This window comes from Solanum dulcamara, chromosome 1 (assembly GCF_947179165.1).
Source record: "Solanum dulcamara chromosome 1, daSolDulc1.2, whole genome shotgun sequence".
NCBI lineage: Eukaryota > Viridiplantae > Streptophyta > Magnoliopsida > Solanales > Solanaceae > Solanum > Solanum dulcamara.
Genome location: NC_077237.1, coordinates 16,817,757 through 16,843,052, shown reverse-complemented (window position 1 = coordinate 16,843,052; position 25,296 = coordinate 16,817,757). Strand labels below are relative to the sequence as shown.

General features: G+C 37.3%; 2 protein-coding genes across 6 annotated transcripts; one reads left to right on the top strand and one right to left on the bottom strand.

Annotated features, from left to right (window-relative positions):
- Positions 1-561: 561 nt before the first annotated feature.
- On the top strand, positions 562-13,722 carry LOC129902752 (calmodulin-binding transcription activator 3-like). Of its 4 annotated transcripts, XR_008770153.1 has the most exons (14): positions 562-930; positions 1,251-1,370; positions 2,504-2,619; positions 3,109-3,197; positions 4,627-4,669; positions 5,430-5,637; positions 5,794-5,895; positions 6,030-6,331; positions 9,910-10,479; positions 10,647-11,347; positions 11,653-12,232; positions 12,346-12,669; positions 13,040-13,254; positions 13,417-13,505. XR_008770153.1 is itself a non-coding variant. In XM_055978146.1 (13 exons), the coding sequence occupies exons 1-13, from the start codon at positions 891-893 to the stop codon at positions 13,019-13,021; spliced, it is 3,222 nt and encodes a 1,073-aa protein (XP_055834121.1). In that variant the 5' UTR covers positions 562-890; the 3' UTR covers positions 13,022-13,056. The 4 variants fall into 4 exon arrangements, 3 of the variants coding, with proteins under 3 accessions (XP_055834121.1, XP_055834134.1, XP_055834113.1); XM_055978146.1 differs by lacking the exon at positions 13,417-13,505 and having other exon boundaries at positions 12,995-13,056; XM_055978159.1 differs by lacking the exon at positions 13,417-13,505 and having other exon boundaries at positions 12,938-13,056.
- Positions 13,723-13,962: 240 nt separating this feature from the next.
- On the bottom strand, positions 13,963-24,875 carry LOC129902772 (probable mitochondrial adenine nucleotide transporter BTL3). 2 transcript variants are annotated; one of them, XR_008770155.1, is made up of 5 exons: positions 24,272-24,875; positions 18,159-18,462; positions 16,458-16,922; positions 16,102-16,340; positions 14,392-14,479 (listed from the first exon to the last, which is right to left on the bottom strand). XR_008770155.1 is itself a non-coding variant. In XM_055978171.1 (4 exons), the coding sequence occupies exons 1-4, from the start codon at positions 24,715-24,717 to the stop codon at positions 14,411-14,413; spliced, it is 1,284 nt and encodes a 427-aa protein (XP_055834146.1). In that variant the 5' UTR covers positions 24,718-24,875; the 3' UTR covers positions 13,963-14,410. The 2 variants fall into 2 exon arrangements, 1 of the variants encoding a protein (XP_055834146.1); XM_055978171.1 differs by lacking the exon at positions 16,102-16,340 and having other exon boundaries at positions 13,963-14,479.
- Positions 24,876-25,296: the final 421 nt, after the last annotated feature.

Sequence of the window (25,296 nt, the reverse complement as noted above, 5' to 3'; positions counted from 1 at the left end):
TTTGAGGATGACTTGTGTATCAATCCTCACCTCTACATCTGCCTCGTAAGTTATGTCACTAAATTTGTATTTCAAGTAATCTATCGTAGTCCTGCTCAACCTGAATCCCTTAGACTCCGGGCCTGTATCCAAATCTCTAGCCTATCATTAACTTTGCCTCATTTTTCGTTAATCAACGATATGTCATCTGCTAAAAACATACACCATGATGTGTTCATGACACCTCACATTGTCCTGAATACTTTTCGTTCATTATTTTATCTCTTTTGATGTGTTCACACATCTATCTCAATATTCTCATTTTCGCTACTCTTATCTTCTGTCTGAACGTGTGAATTCTTGACCAAACAATACTCTGGACCCATACATCATAATTAATCTATTTAAATTTTAGATAGTTAAAATACTTATTTATATATTAATAAAGTTAGAAATTATAATTATCAGTTAAAGTCATATTTATGTGTGTATATATTTTTTTTTAAAAGTTTTGTATGTTTGAGTGTCTGAACGCAAAGCGTATTCCATTTCGGCGGCTCCTTTTTTGCTCCCAATAGGAATACCCCCTTCGCACTTCCTATAGTGACCTTTCTCCGTTGCTTCGTATTTTCCATTTCTCGCTTTATTACAACTCTTTAACCCCAATCAACACTTTACTCTCTCTCTCTCTCTCTCTCTTTCTGTTGCCCTCGTTTTCCCCCTTTTTCTTGCGAAAATCTTCAACTTGTTTGACCAAATTCACAATCTTTTTCTTCCCTTGATTAATCGAAAACCTTTTTGAGTCTTTCACCAACCCTCCCCTCCCCAGTTCATTTTTTAAGTGGAAGCTGAACTAGTCTTTTAGATCGGAGCTACTTAGTTCCTTTGTGTATGGTTTTGGAGCTGTGTTCATGGCTGACACTAGGCGTTATGGTCTTAACGCTCAATTAGGTGACACTTCTTTTATTATAGCTATTTCGGGTTTACTGCTCTTTCCTTTTATTGGGTTTTACTGGTATTCATTTCTTGAATTTTGATAGGGCTTTGGTTCATAGGAATCAATGAAGTGTAAAGACTTTAATTTTGGACTTGTACCCCCCAAAATCACTGATTTATTTACTCTCACAACAGTGAAGAGATCATAGATTGATTAGGAAATTAATTACTCTAATCAGATGCATAATGGCTTTTATTTGACCATGTTTATCTGTATTAGCATCCTGTTAGACTTCTTAGTATCTCTTATGGTTGGTGTTTCTTGTTGAATGCAGATATTGAGCAGATACTATTAGAAGCACAACATAGATGGCTACGCCCTGCTGAAATTTGTGAAATTCTTAAAAATTACCAGAATTTCCGGATTGCTCCAGAGCCTCCAAACAGGCCTCCAAGTATGATCATCTAGCTGATTCTTTTGTTAAATGTGAATGTTGTAGTTGTTCCTTCATACTGAATTTTCCACTCTACTATCTGCAAATAGTCGTACAACATGCTATTTATACCAATGTGTATGTGTGTCTGGATAAATGCTCTTATGTAACATATGCATGTCTGTGCGCATGCCTGAGGTGACATGCTCGGCTTTGCTGTGCCGTTACATACTCTTCTTCTCATGAAAGTGGGTCAACTTTTTCTTCTCTTTTTGATAAGTAAAGTGGGTCAACTGAAATGGTAATTCGGCTAGATCTGTATTTTAAGATACCTATTACGAGAGAAAGGGGGGTTTGGAGGAGTGCACTATACCCTATCCTAAAAAAGAGAAAAAGTTCTTATTGCTAGTCTTATCCTAATTTCAATTTGGTGTGATGATGCTGTTACTTTTGCCCTTTCAATCATACAATTCATTACCTGTTGTCGACCAGTAAAGCTCCTCTAGTTCTCTTCCCTTCCTTCCTCCTGTCAGATGAAGGCTATTTGTCAAAAGTATTTTTACAATAATTTGTTGACGTCTTTTTTAAGCTCCATTGACTAGCTTTCAATGTATAGTGTTTGTATGTGCTGTAAATTTTATTTCACTTATGTGTTTCCCCCTCCTTTAGTCCTCTGCTTAGATCATTTACTGCTTGTTTTATCTAATTAATTTTCTTGAGACCACCCTCAGGAGAAAAAGACATGTTCCCCTGCCATCAAGCCTATACTCAATGCCCTTCGACCTCCATGTATAGTAATTTCTTATTTATTGTTTTTAGAAATATTTTCTTTATTTTAGATTCCCTGTCAATATAACTCTCCTGGGCCTGCTCTTTGGCTTAAAGATTATTAGTTGTCTCCCTTATGAAAACATATACATAATAGTTTTGTCTCGTAGGTCTAAGTTCCATCATCTTGTGCAATCAACATTTTGTTCTATGTACTCCTTACTTTTCTTCATTATATTTGTTTCCACTGTTTCTCCACCAGCTTGTGTACGGCCTTTTATGTTTGTAGTGTGGAGAGCTTTCGAGAACATCTAGCTATTCTTGAAATTCAAGCTCTTTTTAATTTCATTTTTTGTTTTTCTAATTGGCTTTTATGGCCCTTCCAGGTGGTTCATTGTTTCTTTTTGATCGGAAGGTTTTACGGTATTTCCGCAAAGATGGCCATATTTGGAGAAAGAAAAAAGATGGAAAGACTGTGAAGGAGGCTCACGAGAGGCTCAAGGTGAAGCTGATGAGAATCTTGTGATTGTGTAGAAGCCTATTAAATTTATATATCCTTGATTTCAATGTTAGTTTGGGATTGAGGCATAATTGTTGTTGTACTCAATTTCAATGTTCCACGAGTGCGCTGCCTTCGAAAAGGCAGAATGTTGTTATAGAATCCAATATTTTAGGAATAGAATAAGCTTTATGTCCTAACCAGGTGCTGTTGGGGGATAACGGGTGCTTCATCTAAACTAGGCTGCAGAACTTGACTAACTTTGCTACTTCGATAGCATCTCTGAACGGCAGGTACCGACAACTGCTGTAACAAAGGAATACTGAAGAAGGAATACTGAAGCTAGTAGATGTATAAATATACTTTATTAGTGCATTACAAAATAGAGGAAATAGAAGTTACTATGTGCAGATTAGTGGTACAATACCACTTATTCTTCGGAGACCTTTGTTCTTGTATGAGGGAGCTGATCAGCAATTAATTTTCTTGCAGGCTGGAAGCATTGATGTGTTACACTGCTACTATGCCCATGGAGAAGAAGACGAGAATTTCCAAAGACGCAGCTATTGGATGCTCGAAGAGTAAGTTAAAAGAGTATATTATTATTTTGAGCAATCAGATTTGCTATGATAGGTGTATTGCTCTAACCTTGGAGCTAAAAGTCAATTCAGACTGTTGATTTTCGTGCTTAAGAATTATGATCAAGTAGACATCTTTTATTGACATTTACATGCTAATTGCATGTTAGGTTGGGTCGAGTTCACCTTGTTCATCTCCATAATGATAGGAATGCTATTCTGGCTCTGTAAAATTATTTGTTGTCATGCCTGATAAGTGTTACTTCTATATGATATTTGGCTTACCTTTTTGCTTTTGATATTTTGCATGATCAAGATAATTAAATGCTCTAGAATGTTGAGGGGTCATTATTCCTTTAAAAGGTTGACGAAGGATCGACTAATCTATTAAAGGGTATCTTATGCACTCTTTGCATCTAAAGCAAATAATCTTCTTGTTGTTGAATGACATGTTCTCCTTATTTAAAACTTGTTAGAGAAGGACACATTTATTATATATTATAGATCTGTCGCAAGCTCCTTCATGTACAAGTCCAAATTTTTTTCTTATATCAAACACATGAAAAATATTTTTGTTAATGGGGGGGGGGGGGTGATCAGAACTTTTTTGCTTGTTCTAATTCCATGTTGAATAGTATGAACTTCCTCTTCTAAAAGCTTAAACGGTTAGAGGGGACATTTTTATTAATTTATTTTCAATCTTGTGTATTGTCTTCACTCTTGATTCCATTCAAAATATTGAGATTTTTTTTGTCAGATAAATGGCACAGTAGAACTAGATCAATTTATACACGGATGTTTTGTGCACATTTTACTTCTTTGGATGATAATTCCCCTGTTATATGTATATTCAATATTGCCATGTTGCTCGCACTCTCCAAAAATGTTGCCGCACCAGTGTTGTATTCTCCAAAAATGCATTACTTTTGGAGCATTCAAGACATTTTTGAAAAGTCTGAGCAACATAGCAATATTGCATCTTTGGATAATAATTTCCCTGTTATATGGACTAAGTTGAGGGGTCACCATATTATTTTGAATCTTGAATAGCATGGACTAAGTTAAGATTTGAATAGGTAAAGTTAAGACTGTCCAAAAGAATCTGCAATTAAGTTTACTGTTGTGTGGTAAAGTCCTGGTGAGCATGCGCGCACACACTTTCACATACTTCTTTTCCTCTCATTGTTCCTTTTCTAAGTGTGTATTTATGTTCCTCTCTCTATGAAATGTTATTCCCCCCCGGAGAATTCTTTGGAGCTCACAATACAATGAGTGTCTCACTGTTGGTTCTGTCAACCCAACATGCGTAAAAGTTTGTTTTGGTTGGCACATCACTCACTTTAATTTCTAAGCATCATTACCTACTTCAAGGCCAACTTCTAACCATTGCTAAGCATGCTAATTCTGTTTACTTTTCCAAACACTTATTCAGGGAAATGTCACATATTGTTCTTGTCCATTACCGGGAAGTAAAGGTATATGCTTGCCATCCTATAATTCTTTCCTATTTGCTTCTTTTCTTTGACCTTTTTGTTTTCCTTTAGAGTCAATTGTAACTTGTAACAGTCAACTTACAGCTGAGAAGTGGTTATATTTCCTTCCCCCAGTTTCTCAAGACATCATAGTATAGAAGAAATTCACATAACAATTTCAGATGAAACAAAAAGTAGGTATAAAATTGGAGATTTGCATTTTAAGGAGGCCTAGTCATGTTCAGGCAGTTTGTATAGTAGGCCGGAGGACAACAGGCTCTCAGTTCATGATGCCAGTATGGTATCTTAACATCAAAGCTGTGTACTGCTTGTAATTTAAACGTGTTCAGAAGTTCCTAGCCATTACCGGGAGTCTTTGTTGGTCCAACATTTTATCTCAATCCTCAAGAAAGTGAAACTGATTTCACTTTTCTGTAGCAAATCTACTTGGCAGAGTACCTAGTAGCTCATTTTTTAATATTTTTTTTTCAAAAATAAAGTTTTTAAAGAATGAATTTGCAAAAGAATAATGCAAAAATAAGATATAATTATCAAAGTAGGACTTATGAGAAGCCCTAATTCGAGCCTACCATCTGACAAACTAAAATAGTTGATGCTTAAACTGAAATTGTGGAACTTAAGTGTGATCTATGCTTCTCCCTCCACATAATCTGGTCATATCCTTGAAACTGATTTCATTATTAAAATAAATTTCCTCATTTTTGTATATAGATTTGATTGTCATGTTGTTTTCCTTCTGTAGGGTAACAGGACAAACTTTAGCCGTATCAGAGAACCTCAACAAGTTACTCCTGATTTGCAAGAAACTGATGAAGATGTGCACAGCTCTGAGGTGGACAGTTCGGCGTCTACAAAATTTTATCCAAATGATTACCAAGTGAACTCACAAGTCACTGACACGACTAGCCTCAGCAGTGCGCAGGCCTCAGAATATGAGGATGCTGAATCAGGTATATTTTTAATCAAATCTTTCTGGTTAGATAGTAAAATAAACTTCTCTGGTACATTGGAAAGCATTTTGGACTTGTAATCTGTGAATTGAGATTTCCTTCTTATTTTCTGTTACAATATTTTTTAATTTTTGTTTGGAAACACAAAATCACCAGTGTACAATCAATATCCAACCTCTGGATTTCACTCATTCCTTGATGCTCAGCCAAGTGCTGGAGATGGACTTGCTGTACCTTATCATCCGATTCCCTTCTCAGGTAATTGATTTTTGTCCTTGTATTATGAGTTGTACTTAGCATTTTTCTCCTCTTTTAAAATGCTCTTCAAATGGTTCAGTGCTTCTATCAACATGGCGTGACACATGTGAAAACCTTGTTTGTTTTTTCATCAGATGATCAAGTACAGTTTGCAGGAAGTTCTGGTATGAATTTCTCCTCGATCCCACCAGGAAATGGGAACAGAAACACAGCAAATACGTATATACCCAGCAGGAACCTTGACTTCCCATCATGGGGGACTATTTCAGTTAATAATCCTGCTGCATATCAGTCTCTCCATTTTCAGCCTTCTGGCCAATCAGGTGCAAATAATTTGATGCATGAACAAGGAAACACTACAATGGGACAAGTATTCTTAAATGACTTTAAGAGACAGGAACATGAGAACCAAGCTGATGGTCTGGGGAACTGGCAGGTAAGTAATACTAAGGAGTTGATCTTGTGCATCATTATTTTGCAATGTCCATTTCATGCACATCATATAGTTATATACTCAAGGGAGAGGAGAAGAAGCTCTAGTTTATTAGCCCCTGCACACATATTCTAAAGCTTTCCGTTCAATTTTCATGTAGCCTGTCGTCCATAAATACTGTTTTAAAAACATGTTTAGTGGTATTTCACTAGATGTTGAGGAAATTTAAATCCATGACTTAGAGCCTGTTTGGATTGGCTTAAAATTTGGTCAAACTAGCTTTTAAGTTATTTTTTAACTTTTGGAAGTGTTTGGCTAATCAAAATAGTATTTAAAATAAGTTAAAATTTAGAAAAAGAAGTCAAAAGTTAAAAGTTGATCCCCCCTTACTTTTTTTTTTGACTTAAAAGTCTTTTTTTTAAGCCAATCTAAACGGGCTCTTAGTATAGGACTGAAAAGGCAGGCAGAGGAAAGGAGCATTGTCCACTTATTATCCCTGCACCTTGTTTCTTTGATGGAATTCAGGGCAAAAGCCTTCTAGCTGTCATATAGAAGTCTAAGTGCCTGATGGGCATAAATACTATCCCAGGATTTGTTAATACTTGTTTGGCCGTGAAAGTTAGCAAATACAGACAGTGAGACGTTGAATTACTTGTTTGAAGGTGTATTTAAAGTGAAATATTGTTTTTTCATGCACAAATTTTCAACTTTTTCCTAGCGAAGTTCATGATGTCTAAACACAACTTCAGCTTCCACATGCTATTTTTTCGACTTGAACTTATAGTACTTTTCTTTTTCAACTTCAACTCAAATATTTTCAAACACCAATATTCTCTCTCTGGGAGAAATTTGAATGCACTATATTGGTCTAGTTGTAAGCACACAATTCGTAATGTGTGGATAAGGAGCACGTCACTAGTTCAAATCTTGACCCATACAAAAACTTGGTATTTAAGTGGAGGGTAGAGGGGCGATCCATTATCCCCACCAGGTTTCGACGTGTGCCACCGGCCCTCAGGGATTTCTTACTTATAATTTTTTTTTGAAAGCATCATAAAATCCTTATTATGCATGACTTATTGTTCCATTCATGCCCTATATAAAAGTAGAAGCATAAAGGTGGCAAGCATATCCTTGCCACCTTTAACCAGTCAATCAACCAGACCTCAATCCGAACTAATGGAGGGTGACCTCACCTCATAAATCCTTTAAGATCATTTCCTCTCTATTCAAGCCCATCTCATGTCAATACATAATTTTTGGTTAGGGCAAATTATAGATTCTCTACCTGAGATTTATCTCTTTCATTGACACACAGGTCTCTAATTAGACTAATAGAGCTCACAAACCTGACCTAATACAAGTGTAACAACAACAATCAACCTTAATCTCTACTAGGTTAATGTAACCTATATTGTGGGCGCCTTAATGCAAGAGGGGGTGGGGGTGGGGGTGCGATAAGAAGAAAAGGTGATAGATATTGCTCGTTTGCTGTGATGGACTGAATCCATGTGGGCATTAGAAGCCCAAGAAAAGCTCAATGAAATGCAAAGATGTTATGTTATAATGTGGTTAAGCCATTATCTCTTAGTTATGTCATTTAGTTATAAGTTCATTTCACTAGAAGGATTAATTAATTTTCTCAGAAAAGAGCTTTCTATTGGATCAAAACTTAAATCATCTGTGGTGCTCACATCACTCGTCTTCCAAACTCTTGTGATCTTTACAATCCTGACGCGGTCCAGTCCTTATAACTTGTGGATGATTTTATCATCTGTGGTGCTCACGTCACTTTGGTTTCCAAACTCGTGTGAACTTTACAATCTTGATGTGGTCCAGTCCTTATAACTTGTCGGTGATTTTTTATTGATTTATATCAGTTAATTTCCTAATTGGAAGTCCATTACTTCATTTGAGTTGCAGGCCATGAGACATTGCTCCGCTAGCCATCTTGTGGGTTTATGGAAAGAAAGAAATAGGAGTGTTTGAGGGGTTAGAAAATGATTCTGTACATTTCAGGAATAACTTCTTGTTTGTAGTTAGTTTTGGTGCACCCATAAAGTTTGTGTTTGTATAGAAAATTGAGTGACATTTGTAGAGAACCATATTACCGTCCAAGTTCTCTACCTGTCTAGGCTATTTGGCCAAGCTTCTGGGAAGCCAAAAGTGCTTTTTTTATTTTTTATAATTAAGTTATCTTTAGAGAGTTGAGGTGTTCGATCAAGCTTTTAAGGAAAAAAGTGTTTTTGAGTAGTAGCAGAAATTATTTTTCGGAAGCGGAAAAAGGTAGTTTTTTAAAAATATGGCCAAGTACAAATTGTTGCTCTAATAGTGCGAAAGTGCTTTTGAAATTGATTAATCATATACAAACTACTGCTCTCCCAAGTTAATTTTCCAAAAAGTACTTCTCAAAATAAGTAGATTCTGAAAGATTGGCCAAACAAGCTATTAGTGTATGGCTAATATACAAGATTTTCCCCCACATTAATAGAATTATTTACTTCATAATAAAATTGAGTCGCAGATATGGGGTCTTCTTTCCGATTCTGCTGGGTCTGACTGATGTTGAATATAATAGACTTTTGAGAGTAGAAGGTGCGTGATTTTCTAAAGAAAGGAATCATATGGACGAGGTGTCAGCTTGTTGGTTTAATCCAACTGCACAAAAGTTCCCTTTGCACACATTTTCTTTGCAGGTTATCACACACCTGATGTATGCATTCCTTATCTAGCACCCCACTATTTTACCATGTGGTGCACAAATTTTCCAACAAATTAAGCACGTGAAAAGGAAAAAAAACTATTATTTGAAGCGTTATTCAAATGTTGTGTCCAATATTTTGCCCTTTTTCTTTTTTACTTATTTCTTCCATTTTACAATTTTTTCTGTTAGAGGGCCTTCCTTTTCTTCTCAAAGACACCATACCTCTCCACCACCATGTCACAACCCCTTTTTTCCAAAAGAGAGCTCACCACCATAGCTCCCAACTCCCTCTTCTCTTCCCCCATAACCAGACTTACAACTCCCCACTTTTAGTCCTTGACAATTATGCCAATCCATCTTCTCTCTGCTTAACCAAACTCACAAAACACCATCTTTTCATCATCATAGCTTCTTTTACGTTTGAGTCCTTCACCAGAACACCACCCATGGGCCGTTTGAGGGGATTCTAGACACAGATCTTACAAATTAAAGTGTGTGATAAGTTGTCCAATGTCCACAAAGAAAAGGAGTGTAGAAGGAATTTTTGTGCAGATAAGTGGGGGTAGTATTTATTAAGCTCTGCTTGTTCTTGAAAAAGTTGATTTGTTCATGCAAAAGTGCAAAACTAAGCACATGCTGTTGGAAAGCTTTCTTGCCACATTTTTTTTTCTCAAGTGCTTTGAGAATGCCTGAGTTGTTTGATGTAATTGTTTTTAGTATAAGCATTGATATTCGGCTGAACCAGCTTTACAAGAACTTGTGATAACTGATATTTAAAATCTACAGGACATTTATTACCTGTTTGCATGTAAACTAAGTGCAATGCTGTTGACTACATTTTTTCTTATAAACTGAAGTTGCCAACTTTTATATGCAGACTTCTGAAGTTGATTCCTCATTTATATCCAAGTGGTCCATGGATCAGAAGTTGAATTCAGATTTGGCATCTGGTCAAACCATTAGGTCTAGTGGTGTATATGGTGTAGAACATCACAATTCCTTGGAGGCTTCTCAGGTACTTCCTGCGCAGCAAAATAAACACCCAATGCAGAATGAACTTCAATCACAGCTATCAGATGCAAATGTTGGAGCCTCTCTAAATGCTGATTTAGATCACAATCTAAGCATAGGTGTGAAAACTGATTATTCAACTTTAAAACAACCTTTGTTAGATGGCGTCTTGAAAAGAGAAGGTTTGAAGAAGCTTGATAGCTTTGACCGGTGGATAAGTAAGGAACTTGGAGATGTAAGTGAGTCGCATATGCAACAATCCAATTCTAGTTCCTACTGGGATAACGTTGGAGATGATGATGGAGTCGATAATTCCACAATTGCTTCCCAAGTGCAGTTAGACAACTATGTGTTAAGTCCTTCACTCTCGCAGGATCAATTCTTTAGCATTATTGATTTCTCACCAAACTGGGCATTTTCTGGGTCAGAAATTAAGGTGAACATTGATGTCTTTCCTGGACATTTTACATTGTGAACCAGAGTTCTGATTAGGATTTTTAATGTCTCGCCTCTTTTCTTATTGATGATATACAGCTTTCCTCTAAATTAATTTGATGTCTTATTGATGTACGGGTAATAACTCTTTGGTTGTTTCATTAACAGGTCCTCATCACTGGAAGGTTTTTGAAATCCCAGCAAGAAGTGGAGAACTGTAGTTGGGCATGCATGTTTGGTGAGTTGGAAGTTCCAGCAGAAGTAATAGCTGATGGTGTTCTTCGCTGCCATACTCCGGTTCAAAAGGCTGGAAGAGTTCCATTCTACATAACATGCTCCAATAGGTTGGCGTGTAGTGAGGTAAGAGAATTCGAATTTCGGGTCACTGAGGGCCAAGATGTTGATGTTGCAAATCCAAATAGTTGCAGCTCCAGTGAAAGTCTTCTTCATATGAGATTCGGAAAATTATTATCTCTGGAATCCTTTGTTTCCGAAACTTCTCCACCTGTCAGTGAGGGTGATGTTTCCCATATGTCCAGTAAAATTAACTCATTGCTAAGAGAGGATGACAATGAGTGGGAGGAAATGTTTCACCTTACTAATGAGAACAACTTTATGGCAGAAAAAGTGAAAGACCAGCTCCTACAAAAGCTTCTAAAAGAGAAGTTGCGTGTTTGGCTCCTTCAAAAGGTTGCTGAAGGTGGGAAAGGCCCTAACATACTGGATGAAGGTGGTCAAGGAGTTCTACATTTTGCAGCTGCTCTTGGTTATGACTGGGCTGTACCACCTACTATAGCTGCAGGCGTAAGCGTCAATTTCCGAGATGTGAATGGGTGGACTGCACTCCATTGGGCAGCATCATATGGAAGGTATTATTATGTTAGATTTTGTGTGTCTTTATCATGCAACGTTCTTCTGATTCATTTTTTAATTTTTCTTTTTCATCTCTTTTTGTGGTGTCTTTCTCCAATTTAATTCACACAAGCATATTAGAAACTTGAAAGGGGTTGAATACTATGTGCTCTTGGAATTTTAGTGGTGTAGTGAAGTATTTTTGATAAATAGGGTTGTTGATGAGATGGCTTCCATCAGCTATGACCTTTTTACTGATTAGCGCCATTTTTTTCTTTTCCCTTTCCCCCATTTGATGTATCTTGGAAATTTGCAACATCAGAGAGCGGACAGTGGCTTTCCTCATCTCCTTAGGTGCAGCTGCTGGAGCATTGACAGATCCTACTCCTAAACATCCTTCAGGCAGAACACCTGCTGACCTAGCTTCCAGCAATGGACATAAAGGAATTGCTGGTTATTTAGCAGAGTCTTCCTTGAGCTCCCACCTTTCTTCTCTTGAGTTGAAGGAAAAGAAGCAGGGTGAGAATGTACAAGCTTTTGGGGAAGCTGTTCAAACGGTTTCCGAAAGGACTGCTACACCAGCTTGGGATGGTGACTGGCCACATGGAGTCTCATTGAAGGATTCTCTAGCAGCTGTTCGTAATGCTACTCAAGCAGCTGCTCGTATTCATCAGGTCTTCAGGGTGCAGTCATTCCAGAGGAAGCAGCTAAAAGAATACGGTGGCAGTGAATTTGGACTATCAGATGAGCATGCGCTCTCACTTCTCGCTATGAAGACAAATAGGGCTGGACAGCATGATGAGCCGGTGCACGCTGCTGCTGTGCGTATACAAAATAAATTTCGCAGTTGGAAGGGAAGAAGAGACTTTCTTCTTATCCGCCAACGAATTATTAAAATTCAGGTATTGTATGTGCTTTTGGCCTTATACATGCATAATCCATCTTTTTGCTAAATAATTACTCAACCTTATTTTTTCAATTTCTTAGCCATTCTTGTTTTTTCCTTTTTTTAAAGGCTCATGTAAGAGGACATCAGGTAAGGAACAAATACAAAAACATAATATGGTCTGTGGGGATCTTAGAGAAGGTGATTTTGCGATGGAGGCGGAAAGGAAGTGGATTGCGTGGATTTAAACCAGAAGCACCTACTGAAGGAAGCAACAGGCAAGACCAACCAGTGCAGGAGGATGACTATGATTTCTTAAAAGAAGGCAGAAAGCAAACTGAGGAAAGGTTGCAGAAGGCTCTGGCGAGGGTAAAGTCAATGGTTCAATATCCTGAGGCTAGGGACCAGTATAGAAGGCTGCTGAATGTTGTGTCCGACATGCAAGAACCCAATGTAAGCCTTGTTTGATTTCTGATGCTAAAAGAACTACATGTTGATCCCATAAATGCATTTTATCATTTGGTGTAATAGTTCCTTATCCCAATAATAATAATAATAAATCATAATTTGGTGCTTTTGATAAAGAGACCAGCTATATGTGTACAATAATTTTTTTTCCTTTCAGAGCTTGTCTTTTATTATTAAAAGCTAGTTTTAGAGCTTTTCTGCAATAATGAAAATTTACACTTTCTTCTTTTGAACTATTTGATCCATAATGCAGAAGTGAAAATTTCATTCATACCTCATAAAGAATGTATTTTGTTGATTTTGCTCTTAGCATCCAATCATAAGCAAAACTCAGTAACAATATTAAATCAACTAGTCCTGCTTTTCATGATCTGCCCACCTTGAATGAGAGAGAAGCTATAAAATTCCGGACTGTTGCTTCTTAAAACTATGAACATGGTCATACCCTTAATGGGATCAAGGTCTTATAAATGTTTCATGATTTCCCATCAACCAATTCTAAATTGATACATCCAGCATTGTCAACCTTTCTTCGCATGGCTCTACCTGGTAGAATTGGCGTTTCACTTGGTGAGTTTGACACACTTATTCAATACTCAAAGTTTCTTTCAGTGTAAAGCTTTTTTATCAGTAGCTGTATCTTTGGCTCGATTTCTTGAATGTGAATGGATTTTGTAAGTAATAACATAGCAGGACACCAAATTCACACGTGGTCATGTTTTTGTGTTGCAGAGTACTAATGATGGTGCACCCAGCAGCAACTCTGTGGAAGCATCTGGTTTCAATGATGATTTGATCGATCTGGATGATCTATTGGATGACGATACTTTTATGCCTACAGCACCTTGAGTTCTGTGTTAATAATATACCATTTGTGGATTAGCATTTGTTATACATGGCTGTTAGAGTTGTTGTATACATAGGCTGCACTAACTAGTTTGTAAATGTGAAAACCAAATCCATATGTGCAGAGTGGCAAGAATTTGAGATTTAAAGGTAGTAAAGATTGCCATATGTTTGATGTTTTCTTTCCTCTTACATATTTTTGTTCCATTTACGTTATTTTCTTTTGAATCTCAAACCAGGTCTTCTCTGCTGCCATTGACAAGGAAATTTAAAGGTTCAATGTTAAAAGACTCGTCAATTTGTGTCAAAAGTTTTCCCATTATTTTGGTTAAAAAGTGCTTCAAGAGGCCTTTTTTCTTCTTTCTACAAGAACTTTTAGGAACACCTGGAATTTCACAAAGTGACTGCGATTATTCAATCATAATTTCCTCCAAATTATTCCTTTCTTTCCAAGAATAAGGTACATCCACTAGTATTGTTCTTCTGTAAAACTATTACTAATGAGTTAGCTGGAAAAGATTGATTAAGGGTGAAAAGTGATGTCTGCAACAAAAGTAACCCAGTAATTAAGAGAATGAAAAAAAAAAAAAAAACATGTACAGACCACAGATACTTGTAATCAGCAGGCTAATTGAAGCCAACAAACATTTCATCTTGTATCAACTTTTGCTTTGATGAAGAAAAGTAAAAAAGCTCTGCACTAATTCCCCATAAAAAAAGCTGAAAGGGAAAGCTCAAGAACTAGGAAACGCTCTACAATTCTTCATAAGATGTATAATTGCCTCCCTTTGTTCAGACCACGCAAAACAGGAGTTGTGGTTAAAATTGCATACCATGGACTTCTCACCAGGAATGACCTTGAGGAACCCCAATCTCATATTTATTCCACTTTCAAAACTATCTTCATAAATTCATACACGAAATAGCTTATTGCAGCTGATGGTAAAACCTGAAGGATACAAATTTAAAGAGGACGTCAATATCGAGTTCCTCATCTTATTAGTGAGAAAAATAAACAAAGAGACTTGTGCAATAAAAACGGTAAAGAAGCCGTCAGGCCGCAAAGTTGTATGCACAATGTTACCAGATGTAAAGAATCAAACAGATAGTAGGTACACTAGTATTCTATGTTTCTCGGACTCTCTTCAAATATACAGCCGGGTGCGTGTCGGATCCTCCAAGTTAGTGCATTTTTGGAGTCCGAGAAACATAGCTAGTATTTGATACAAAAGACTAGAGAATGAACATTAGAATCTAAAGGCAATTTTATAATAGCTCAATATTTTTGTTGATAATCAAGAAATCCTCATGAACCAATGGCACATGATTTGAAACTCTGTGGATAACGGACCCCTGTCCCCCTTCCACCATTATCCACTTAAATACTAGACTTTTGCCTGTGGCAAGGTTTGAACTCATGACGTAGCCCAACTCACACATCACACGTTATGCTCTTACCACTAAACTCAAGCCCGGGGGCATAAAAATAAACACTTAAAAGTGATACAAGTTCCAATTTCCAATTCTTTATATCTAACTTCCCTCCTGGAAGAGAGCCCTGACAGCCAGAACTAGACTTACCAGGCAATCATGCGATTAGACCTTGAGGCATTGCAGGCAGACTTAGTTGTTGAAATCCCAATAAAGTGTTTGTACACTGGCATGGTAGTCCCTTGACAAATTTATGCAACTTTTAACAAATCTACCTACCTAGTTAATGGTACAATGAATTTGGATACATCATATCACAAGATGTGTGTGTATGCTCACTTTCCACAACAGAAAACTTTTACTTTATTAACTAATCTTCAAGGGCTGTAAAAGAACAACAACATACCCAGTAATATCCCACAAGTGGGGTCTGAGGAGGGTAGGATATACGCAGACCTTACCACTACCTCATTGAGATAGAGAGGCTATTTCTAAAAGACCCTCGGCTCAAAAATATCAGCCCCAAATAAGAGAGAAAAACAATATACAGCATAATGGCTAAAGCGAAACGCGATGCAAATTTTACAAAACAAGAACAACAATAGCAAAATAATGTCATAATCAAAAGGCAATAGCATCACAACTAAAATACATGCCTATACCCCAAGACCAACCCTAAACCGTCACAAGGCAAGACAACATTCTGCCCCTACTAGCCTTCTATCCTAATCCACGACTTCCACTCCTTTCTATCTATCTAAGGTATCTCCTCGGTGATATGGAATTGCGTCATATCCTGTCTAATTACCTCTCTCAAATACTTTTTCGGTCTCCCCCTACCCTTCCACATAACCCCCAAATCCAACCGCTTGCACCTCCTAATTAGGGCGTCGACCCCCCTCCTCTACACATGCCCAAACCATCTCAGTCTCGCTTCTCTCATCTTGTCTGCCACAGAGGCCACTCCCACCTTCTCCTGAATAACCTCATTCCTAATCTTATCATTCCTAGTATGTCCACACATCCATCTTAGCATCCTCATCTTTGCAACATGCATCTTTTGAACATAAGAGTTCTTGACTGGCCAACACTCTACTCCATACAACGACGACGGTCTAACCACCAATTTGTAAAACTTACCTTTAAGTTTAGTTAGTATCTTCTTATCATACAAGACTCCATAGGCAAGCCTCCATTTCATCCATGCCGCCCCAATACGATGCGTGACATCCTCGTCGATGTCCCCACTACTCTGGATGATGGATCCAAGGTATTTAAAGCTTCCTTTCTTGGGGATAGGTTGAGTGGCAAGCCTCACTTCCATGCCCTCTTCACCCCTCGCAACACTAAATTTGCACTCCAAGTATTCTGTTTTGGTCCTGCTCAATTTGAACCCTTTAGACTCCAGAGTTTGTCTCCAAACCTCCAACCTATCATTAACTTTGTCCCGAGTGTATGATGGAAACTACAGTCAACAAAATGCTTCGTTAGCTTACCTGTAATAAGCTGGGAGTCAATCCAGCATAGAGTGCAGGGATACCACCTTGCTCAACGATCTTCATGGTAGTTGCCAATGCACTCATCTTAGTGGCCCGGACCTGCAACTGAAGCTGTCTCCTCACAACTTCAAAAGGATATGTAGCAGCTTCTGCACAAGCACCAGCAATTGCCCCATATACCAAAGTTCTAACTGTGCCCAACTCCAGTTGATCCAGGGCATTCAGCTCTTCGCCTTGTTTCATATTTTCTAGTCTTTTCCTACCTTCCGGTGAATGCAAATATGCTGATTTTAATATATCATAAACTCCATAGAAAACTGCACCTGAAGGTGCCATGCTTATGATCGAGGGTACTAGGCCCTTATAAAGAGAGAAAAACCCTTCCGTCTGAATCATATGCCGGGACGTACCAATTAGACCGCCCAAGGCTTCTCCCCCAGGTGCAACCATTACTGTCCTAATCTGAAAAATTGACATTTTCCATGAAGAAAGATGAGAAACATTTTATGATCATTAAGAAAATGGTAAAACTTGAAAATATTTTGTGAATGTATAAACAGGAAAAGCAAATAACTGCACGAATCAGTAAGCAGAACAAAAGTACACTACAGAGTACAGACTTGGAAAAAGACAAAGGTAGAAGAACATTTACAGCACAATGGCACGCTTATCCTGTAAAGGGAAGAACAATGAAATGATTGGATTATTCTATTCCTTAGAATGTTGTATAGTAATTCAATCAATTGAATTTATATTTCTAATAGGATAAACTGAACCATATTTTGCACTTCACACAGATAATTATCAGAAAATGATTCAGCCAATCATGCATAGAAATGAAATTTGGTAGAACTTCGAATCACATTTTTAACTTCATTACTTACCATATCTCATCCAAATCAATGATTTATCTGAAGCTTCAGTGAGCATCAAAATCATATTTCTAACTTCAATAGTTTCCAGATGTCATCCCAAGTCGATTATCTAGAATAATTTCCTGGGCTTGGAAAATAGCATTTAATCTAGTTTTTTTCCCTTTTAATATCATAGACATGACTCATCTAACTAAATGAGTGTATTAAATTCAGAATGGTTGGGACAGCTCAGCTTGTAGAGCAGGGAAACCAATATTCCTTGTCTCGGCAGCTTAAACTACTATCATATCAGCAATAATAGATCATTATGTTAACAACAAGCTCAAGCAAGTTCCAAGCATAAATTGTCGACAATTTTCAACTCAAGAATACGTTAACAATCAAAATCAATACGTGGCTCATTTCAACATAGTCACACACATAAAAAGCTATGTCTAGCAAGCTTTTTCAGAGTTAAGACACAAGTAGCATGATCATGAAGAGAAAGGAAGAGAGGGGACAAAATTTGCATAATATAAACAGATGTTGCCGCTTGAAGAAATTATCAACCTAAGCACTGATAATGTTGTTTATCTTGAAGTACTAATGATAGATTAAAGAGGCTTTCTAAACGTAGTAGAAAAATCATCCAAAGTCTTGAATCTAAGCTATTCAAGAGCTAGTTGCATGCACCCTTGGGACATAGCTTCCACTTACACCCCTCCACTCCCTTTACTAAGCATTATCATACAAAGATATGTAACCAACTTAGCCTATAATTGACATACTTACTGCAAGGGATCAAGAAAGTAAAACAGAAAACCCTGAAGTATCTATCACTCACAGTGTCCATAGGTATGCAGAGCACAGTAGCTGTGATTCCTGCAGCTGCACCAGCAACAAACCTTTCAATATTAGTTGCCTCCTCATTACCAGTTATTTTGAGCAGATGATCTCTGCATTTTTCATAAGAGTAGAAGTTGATAGCCTTAAATGGAGCTGTTCGTAAAATATTCACAAAATTTCCCTTCCAAAATCCCTTGATCCCTTGAGTAACTGCAATTGTCTTGATGAGCTCAAGAAGACTCTTCTGTTCACCACGAACTATATATTCCAGCTTTAGTCTCTCCAGTGGAGCAACAAAAGTTCTGAAAAACAATAGCAGTTCAGATATTAATAATAGACGAAGGTCATAAAATAAACAAATTGCAGATTTCATATACGGTTCCACTTCAATGCTATAAGAGTACAAAGCTCCAACTTAAGTAATACTAGGGTTTTTATATTGTACTAGTCAGTGGCACAGCCCTGAACTCACAAGCAGCATTTAATATGTAAAAGATATTCTCATCAATAAATAAAATCCGTTCTGGATCAGGCACGGACATGTAAAGATCCATTCTCAGCAACGGGGCAGAACAACCACACCTAACTAGAATTCGAAGACGCAGACCTCAATTTCAATTTCTATGGTTAAATTCTACTTAGAAATAGATGATAATCTGCAAGTTTGAGGCAGTGCTTCAGGATTTCAATTGCCACATAAAAAGGAGTCTATGCTCCTAATTGCAGAGTTGAGAGAGAGCATGTGTGGGAGGAAATAGGTTCTGTTAGAAGTCTTTTTGAGGGACCTTGGGCAGTGTGTGGAGATTTCAACATCACAAGATATCCATCAGAGAAGAGAAAATGCAGAAGGAGAACTCTAGATATGATAAGAGTTCTCTGATTTTATTGAAGATATGGACTTGGTGGAATTACAATTGGTAGGGGGAAACTACACTTGGTTCAAAGGGGACAATAACAATGTTGCTTCTAGAATTGATAGGATCTTAATCTCCAAGGAGTGGGATGACAACTTTAGCAGAATTCAACAAGTGGTGCTAGAGAGACTGTGCTCTGACCACAGTCCCATTGCTCTACAATGTGGAGTTTGGGAGCACAACAAATCCTAGTTCAAGTTTGATAATTGGTGGCTCAACACAGAAGGCTTTGTGGAAAAAATTAGAGGATGGTGGGAGTCTTTTGGATTCACTGGTAAGCCTGATTATATCCTTGGGTGTAAGCTCAAGGCCCTAAAAGGCAAATTGAAGGAGTGGAGTAGAACCAGCTTGGCCAACGGTTACAAAAGGTCCAAGTCCTAAGTCAGTTAGCTATGCTGGATGCAGTAATGGAGAATAGAGAGTCCTAACAGAAGAAGAATCAGCAATGAAGGCATCTTTGCTTATGGACTATGAAGAGCCTCTTAAAAATGAAGAGATAGCATGGAGACAAAAATCAAGAGCATTGTGGCTGAAAGAAGGGAACAAAAATACTAAGTATTTCCACAAAGTGGCCAATGCACGCAAAAGATGCAACAACATTGATCAACTGATGATCCAAGACGAAACAGTGAGGGATCCAGAGAGAATTAAAGGGGAAACCTCAGATAGAAGACCTTCCAGCAACCTAATCAACTGTCAAATGATCACTGAAGCTGAAAATGAAGTGTTACAGAGGGAGTTTGAGGAGCAAGAAGTACTAGCATGTCTGAAGATGTGTGCCATGGACAAAGCTCCTAGTTCAGATGGCCACACAATGGTTTTTTTTATCAAGTGTAAGGATGTAGTGAAGAAGGATATCATGGATACCTTTAAGAATTTCCATTCTCACAATATCTTTGAGAAGAGCTTTAATGCCACCTACATTGCTCTGATCCCACAGAAGAATGGTGCCAAGGAACTGAGAGATTTTAGGCCCATCAGCCTCATAGGAAGTGTATAAGCTGTTATCCAAAGTGCTGACTGAAAGACTGAAGAAAGTGGTTGACAAGCTAGTAGATGCTCAACAAATGGCATTCATTAAAAATTGACAGATAATGGATGCCATTCTAATTGCAAATGAAGTAGTAGATTCAAGAATTACCCAAGGAAAGGCAAGAATTTTGTGCAAACTGTGCATAGAAAAGGCATATGACCATGTGAACTGGAAGTTTTTGTTGAAGATGCTTGCATGTATGGGTTTTGGAAGGAGGTGGATTCCATGGATCAAGTATTGCATCTCCATTGTTAGGGATGGCAATGGGGCGGGGCGGGTTGAAGTAATTATTAAGAAAACTAAATCTTTGTAATTAGTAAAAATTAAAGATATAAACTTTTTATATTAAACTTTGACCTTAATTTTAACTTCTTTTTTAAAAAAAAAAATTAAACTAAACAAATGTTAATTAGCGATTAAGAAACAATTGTTGAAATGTTAATTAGAAACAATTAATTATTTGTTGAGATGTTAATTAGCGAAAAATGAAAAAAAATTATGAATTTTATTTTTCATATCAAACACAAATAAAAAAGAAAAAAACATAAAAATTTATGCGGGGCGGGTGGGGCGGGTTGAAAATGAAAAAAATGTTATGCGGGGCGGGGCGGTTTAAAAAATTTGCGGGTTGAGCTCAACCCACCCCATTGCCATCCCTATCCACTGTCAGATTCTCAGTCCTCATAAATGGTGCACCAGAAGGTTTTTTCCCTGCTCAAAGAGGTCTGAGGCCGGGAGATCTCCTATCTCCTTTCCTTTTTATCATTGTCATGGAGGGCCTAAATAACATGATAAAGGTGGCCAGAGAGAATGAATGTCTCGGGGGTTTTGAGGTAGCCACAACTCAAACCTCAATATCAAATGGCAACATGGAAGTCACTCATTTACAATATGCAGATGACACCTTAATATTTTGTAATGCTAATGAAGGGCAACTATTGGTTTTAAGATCAATCTCAGTGCTGCTTGAAGGAGTCTCAAGTTTGCATATCAACTGGAGAAAGAGTCAGTTGTATCCTTTTAATAATGTCTCTAATACGGAGGAACTGTCTTGGATTTTGGGAGGGGAAGTAGGTTTATTGCCTACCATTTATCTGGGCATGCCCTTAGGTGCCAAATCAAAGGCTTTGAACACCTGGAATCTCGTGATTGAAAAGCGTGAGAAGAAGCTTACCAGATGGAAATCTCAATATATTTCCTTGGGAGGCGGAGTCACTCTCATTAACTCAGTTTTGGATGCCCTGCCTGCTTATATGATGTCTATCTTCCCCATTCCTGACAGGGTGATAGAAAGACTGGATAGATTAGGAGGGACTTCTTATGTAAAGGGATAAAGGAAAATGATTCCACTGTCCAACATTTAGTCAAGTGGAACAAGGTACTCCTGGGGAAGAAACATGGGGACTAGGAGTAAGGAATTTGAAAAAGCAGAGCAAAACCCTTAGACTAAAGTGGTTATGGAGGTATTCTCGAGAGCCTCAACCATTCTGGGGAAAAGTAATTCAAGCAAAATATGGAGAGGAGAACAAGTGGATGACAAAGGAGGTTCTTACACCATATGGGGTAAGCTTGTGGAAGTCCATCAGAATCCTGTGGCCTCTCTTGAAGATCAATACAACCATCAGGGTAGGCAATGGCAATACGACTTCATTTTGGGAGGATAAATGGTTGAGCACTACTAGTCTGAGAAGTTATCTTTCCAGAGATGCATGACTTGGTAGTAAATAAACAAGTGAGCGTAGCTTAGGTTTGGACACAACATGAATGGAATTCCCAGTTTAGAATGAATTTCAATGATTGGAAAATCGAGACTGCGATTGAATTTTTGGAAGGTTGGAAGTTTTTACAGGAACAAGGGATGAACTGATACATTTTGGTGGAGCAGAAATAACAAAGGCACATTCAAGGTAAACTCTGCATATAAGTTGCTAAATCAAGGTGGACAACAACCTTCTCTTTGGCCTTGGAAACAGATTTGGAAACCTAAAATCACTTTCAAGGTGGCAGTTTCACTTGGCTTCTGGCAAGAGAAGCAGTTTTGACACAGGAAAATCTCAAAAAAAGGAAGTTCTCCATGTTATCTAGATGCTATTAATGTGGGGAAGAGGTTGAGACAGTCAACCATCTGTTTCTCCATGGCAGAATAACATCCCAAATGTGGAGGATTTTCATTAGTCTCAGGGGCTTTGCTTGGGGTATGCCTAATAGAATCACACATCTTTTGTACAATTGGGGAGAAATAGGGGTGGGAGCAGCAGATAGAGATAGATAGAGGATCGTCCCAACCTGTATTTGGTGGACTGTTTGGAAAGAAAGAAATGCTAGATGTTTTGAGAGCAAGCACTGTGATCTTCAAAAAATAAAACTGAATTGTATCAGGCTTTTTTGCTTCTGGTGCAAACAGATGTATTTAGAGGACACTGAATCCATTAAATATCCTAGGTTCCTGTTAGGATTCAGATTCAGTTTTCTTACTTTTTTGACAAGCTGTAAATATGGTTTTCAGTGCAACCAATGTACCGGTTCAATGGATATACACAAATGTTACCTTCTCAAAAAAAAGAAGATGATAATCTTGTTCTTTTTAATACGCTAATAACAGACGATACTTTAAATTTAAACCTTCCTAATCTGGGGCACTTGGTGCTTTTAGCATGTTAGATTTCTTACTTTCTGTACGAACCACTGACATACACACAATGATCCTCAAAGGAAAAAATGAAAAAGAAATAGAAAAAAAAGAGTCAAACTATAAGAGAAAATAAGTATCCTTTTCTTGATGCAAAATTGACATGGCACTGGAGAAGACACCAGTATTAACTATTAACCATGGAAAGGTCCCACATATTCATGTATACTGAAGGGTTAGCCATCTTCAAAATCAATTTGTTTGCCATTTCTCACACTCCTATTGTTTACTACTAGTTAATGCTCCTAAACCAGGTAACATTGCCTCTTATACCAAATGCGTTACCCAACAAAGAAGAGATTCAACTAGGATTTTCATACCTATGCATTTAAACATTCCTCAACCATGTCGAACAACTTCAAAATTTTAGAATCAACATCTATACTTTTTCATCTTAAATAAAGTGCCTTGATATTCCAAAAAAGACTAAAAATATAGAGTAAACTACTGAGTGTGTATTTCGCGTATAAATATTACTCCCTCCGTTTCAATTTGTTTGTCTTAATTTGACTTGGCATGGAGTTTAAGAAAGTAAAGAAGACTTTTGAATCTTGTGGTTATACATTAATGTACCAAAATGTCTTTAATCTTGTGATCTTAAACATGACACATGGGATGTCAAAATTAAGGAGTTTCCAAACTAGAAAAGAGAAATTATTTTTTTAAACAAACTAAAAAGGAAAGTAAGACAAACAAATTGAAACAGAGGGAGGGAGTAGCTATCCGTCGTTCAGACTCAAATGACGCAAAATCACCATCAGGTAGCCAAAGCAAGTTAAAACCTATTGGTCCAAACACCTAATCAATTTGAATATTCGAAAATACTTTTCCTCTGTATAGAGGAGAATGGACGTAGACAATGCAAGAAGCTGACGAATTTGGGATTGAGGTCTAGTTGGTTGATTAGTTGATACTAACTTCTTCTTTTTTTTCCTTGAAATTGTACCTTACCACAAAAAGACATTTTAAAATTGTTCCACTGACAAACAAAAGTAACAGTTTTTTCGGGAAATTCACTGTTTCCAGTTTTGAAATTCAATTGATAAAGGGCCAGCACTACACACACCTCTACCCTTCTGCACTTAAATACCAGACTTGGTTCACCATCCAGGGTTCTAACCCCATGAATATGGACACACCAGACATCCAGCACTGTACTACCTTTGCCATAACAGTAGGGGCAACAACAATACTACTCCCTCAGTTGCAATTTATTTGACTGCTTTACTTTTAAATCTGCTTAGAAAAAGAATGTCACTTTCTATATTTAATAACTCTTTACCCGACATCCTATTCCTACATATCATATTTAAGAGCATAATATTCAACGACATTTTGGTATATCACACACTTGATTAGTCTAAGAAAACACATTTTTTTCTTAAACTGTGTGCCATAGTAATACATACAAATTGAAACAGAGGGAGTAAGATTTTATGGAATGCATACGAATAAAAAAGGGCATTCCTCTTTACCTGGACACCATGGCAGCAACAGCTCCAGCCCAAAGATGCTTAGTAGTGTTCAATGCACCTCCACCCCCACCATGCAGCTTCCCTTTCTCAACCTTTTCCACTTCCTGACACACTTTAACTTCACTCTCCTCCACAGAAGCTTCCCCGTTCTGCCCCAAAATCTCATTAGAATCTGAAAGTGTCATCGACAAAAACCGTCCCCTTCCTCTCCTAACATTGATTTCGATCCCTCTCCGTGCACGTAACATACATTCCGAAGGAGAACAATTCTCCAATGAAACAAACGATGTTGTGGCCGAATCCTCGAAGAGTAACCCTCCATTGTTACCATTAAAACCAATAGAATTCAAACACAAATCACTACTTCTCAAACTCAAACACCGAACCCCGTTAAATTTTGACTCCGATTGAATTAAATCCTTCAAAGGAATCTCCAAATTACCCATTTATTAATTTTTTTTACTGATTAATACTTCATTTTTTGGGGTTTCGATGGAGCAAACTGCAATTTATCACTGAAGAAAAAGGGGATTCGAAAGAGAAGAGAGAAGGGAATAAATATAAAGAATGATTATTCCACTGCATTGCTTCCATCGCCCCGTGCATTTTTCGATTTTCTGCTCCCTTGATCTAAAATAATTCTTTAATTATACATTTTATGGAATTTAGTTTTTAAATTATTTAAAACATTATTAAATTTGGTTCTTTAATTATATATTTACTATTTTAATCCATTAATTCTACACATTCCAATTTTAGTCCTTAAAGTATTCAAAAATTTATCAAGTTTAACTTCTGTAAATTTTTATACAAATAATTTAGGCTTATATTAACAAAATTCATTCTTTCGTGAAATTAAATCTTTGACCTATTTTTTCAGTTGTTTCTCTCTCTACACTATTTTTTTCCTTCAAATTTCTCTTATGAACAAAATTCTAACTTTAACTATTGCTAATGAATTAAATATTATGTTCCCTTCTTTAGTAGTTAACGGTTCATAATCAGCGTGACTTGTTTTAATTTTG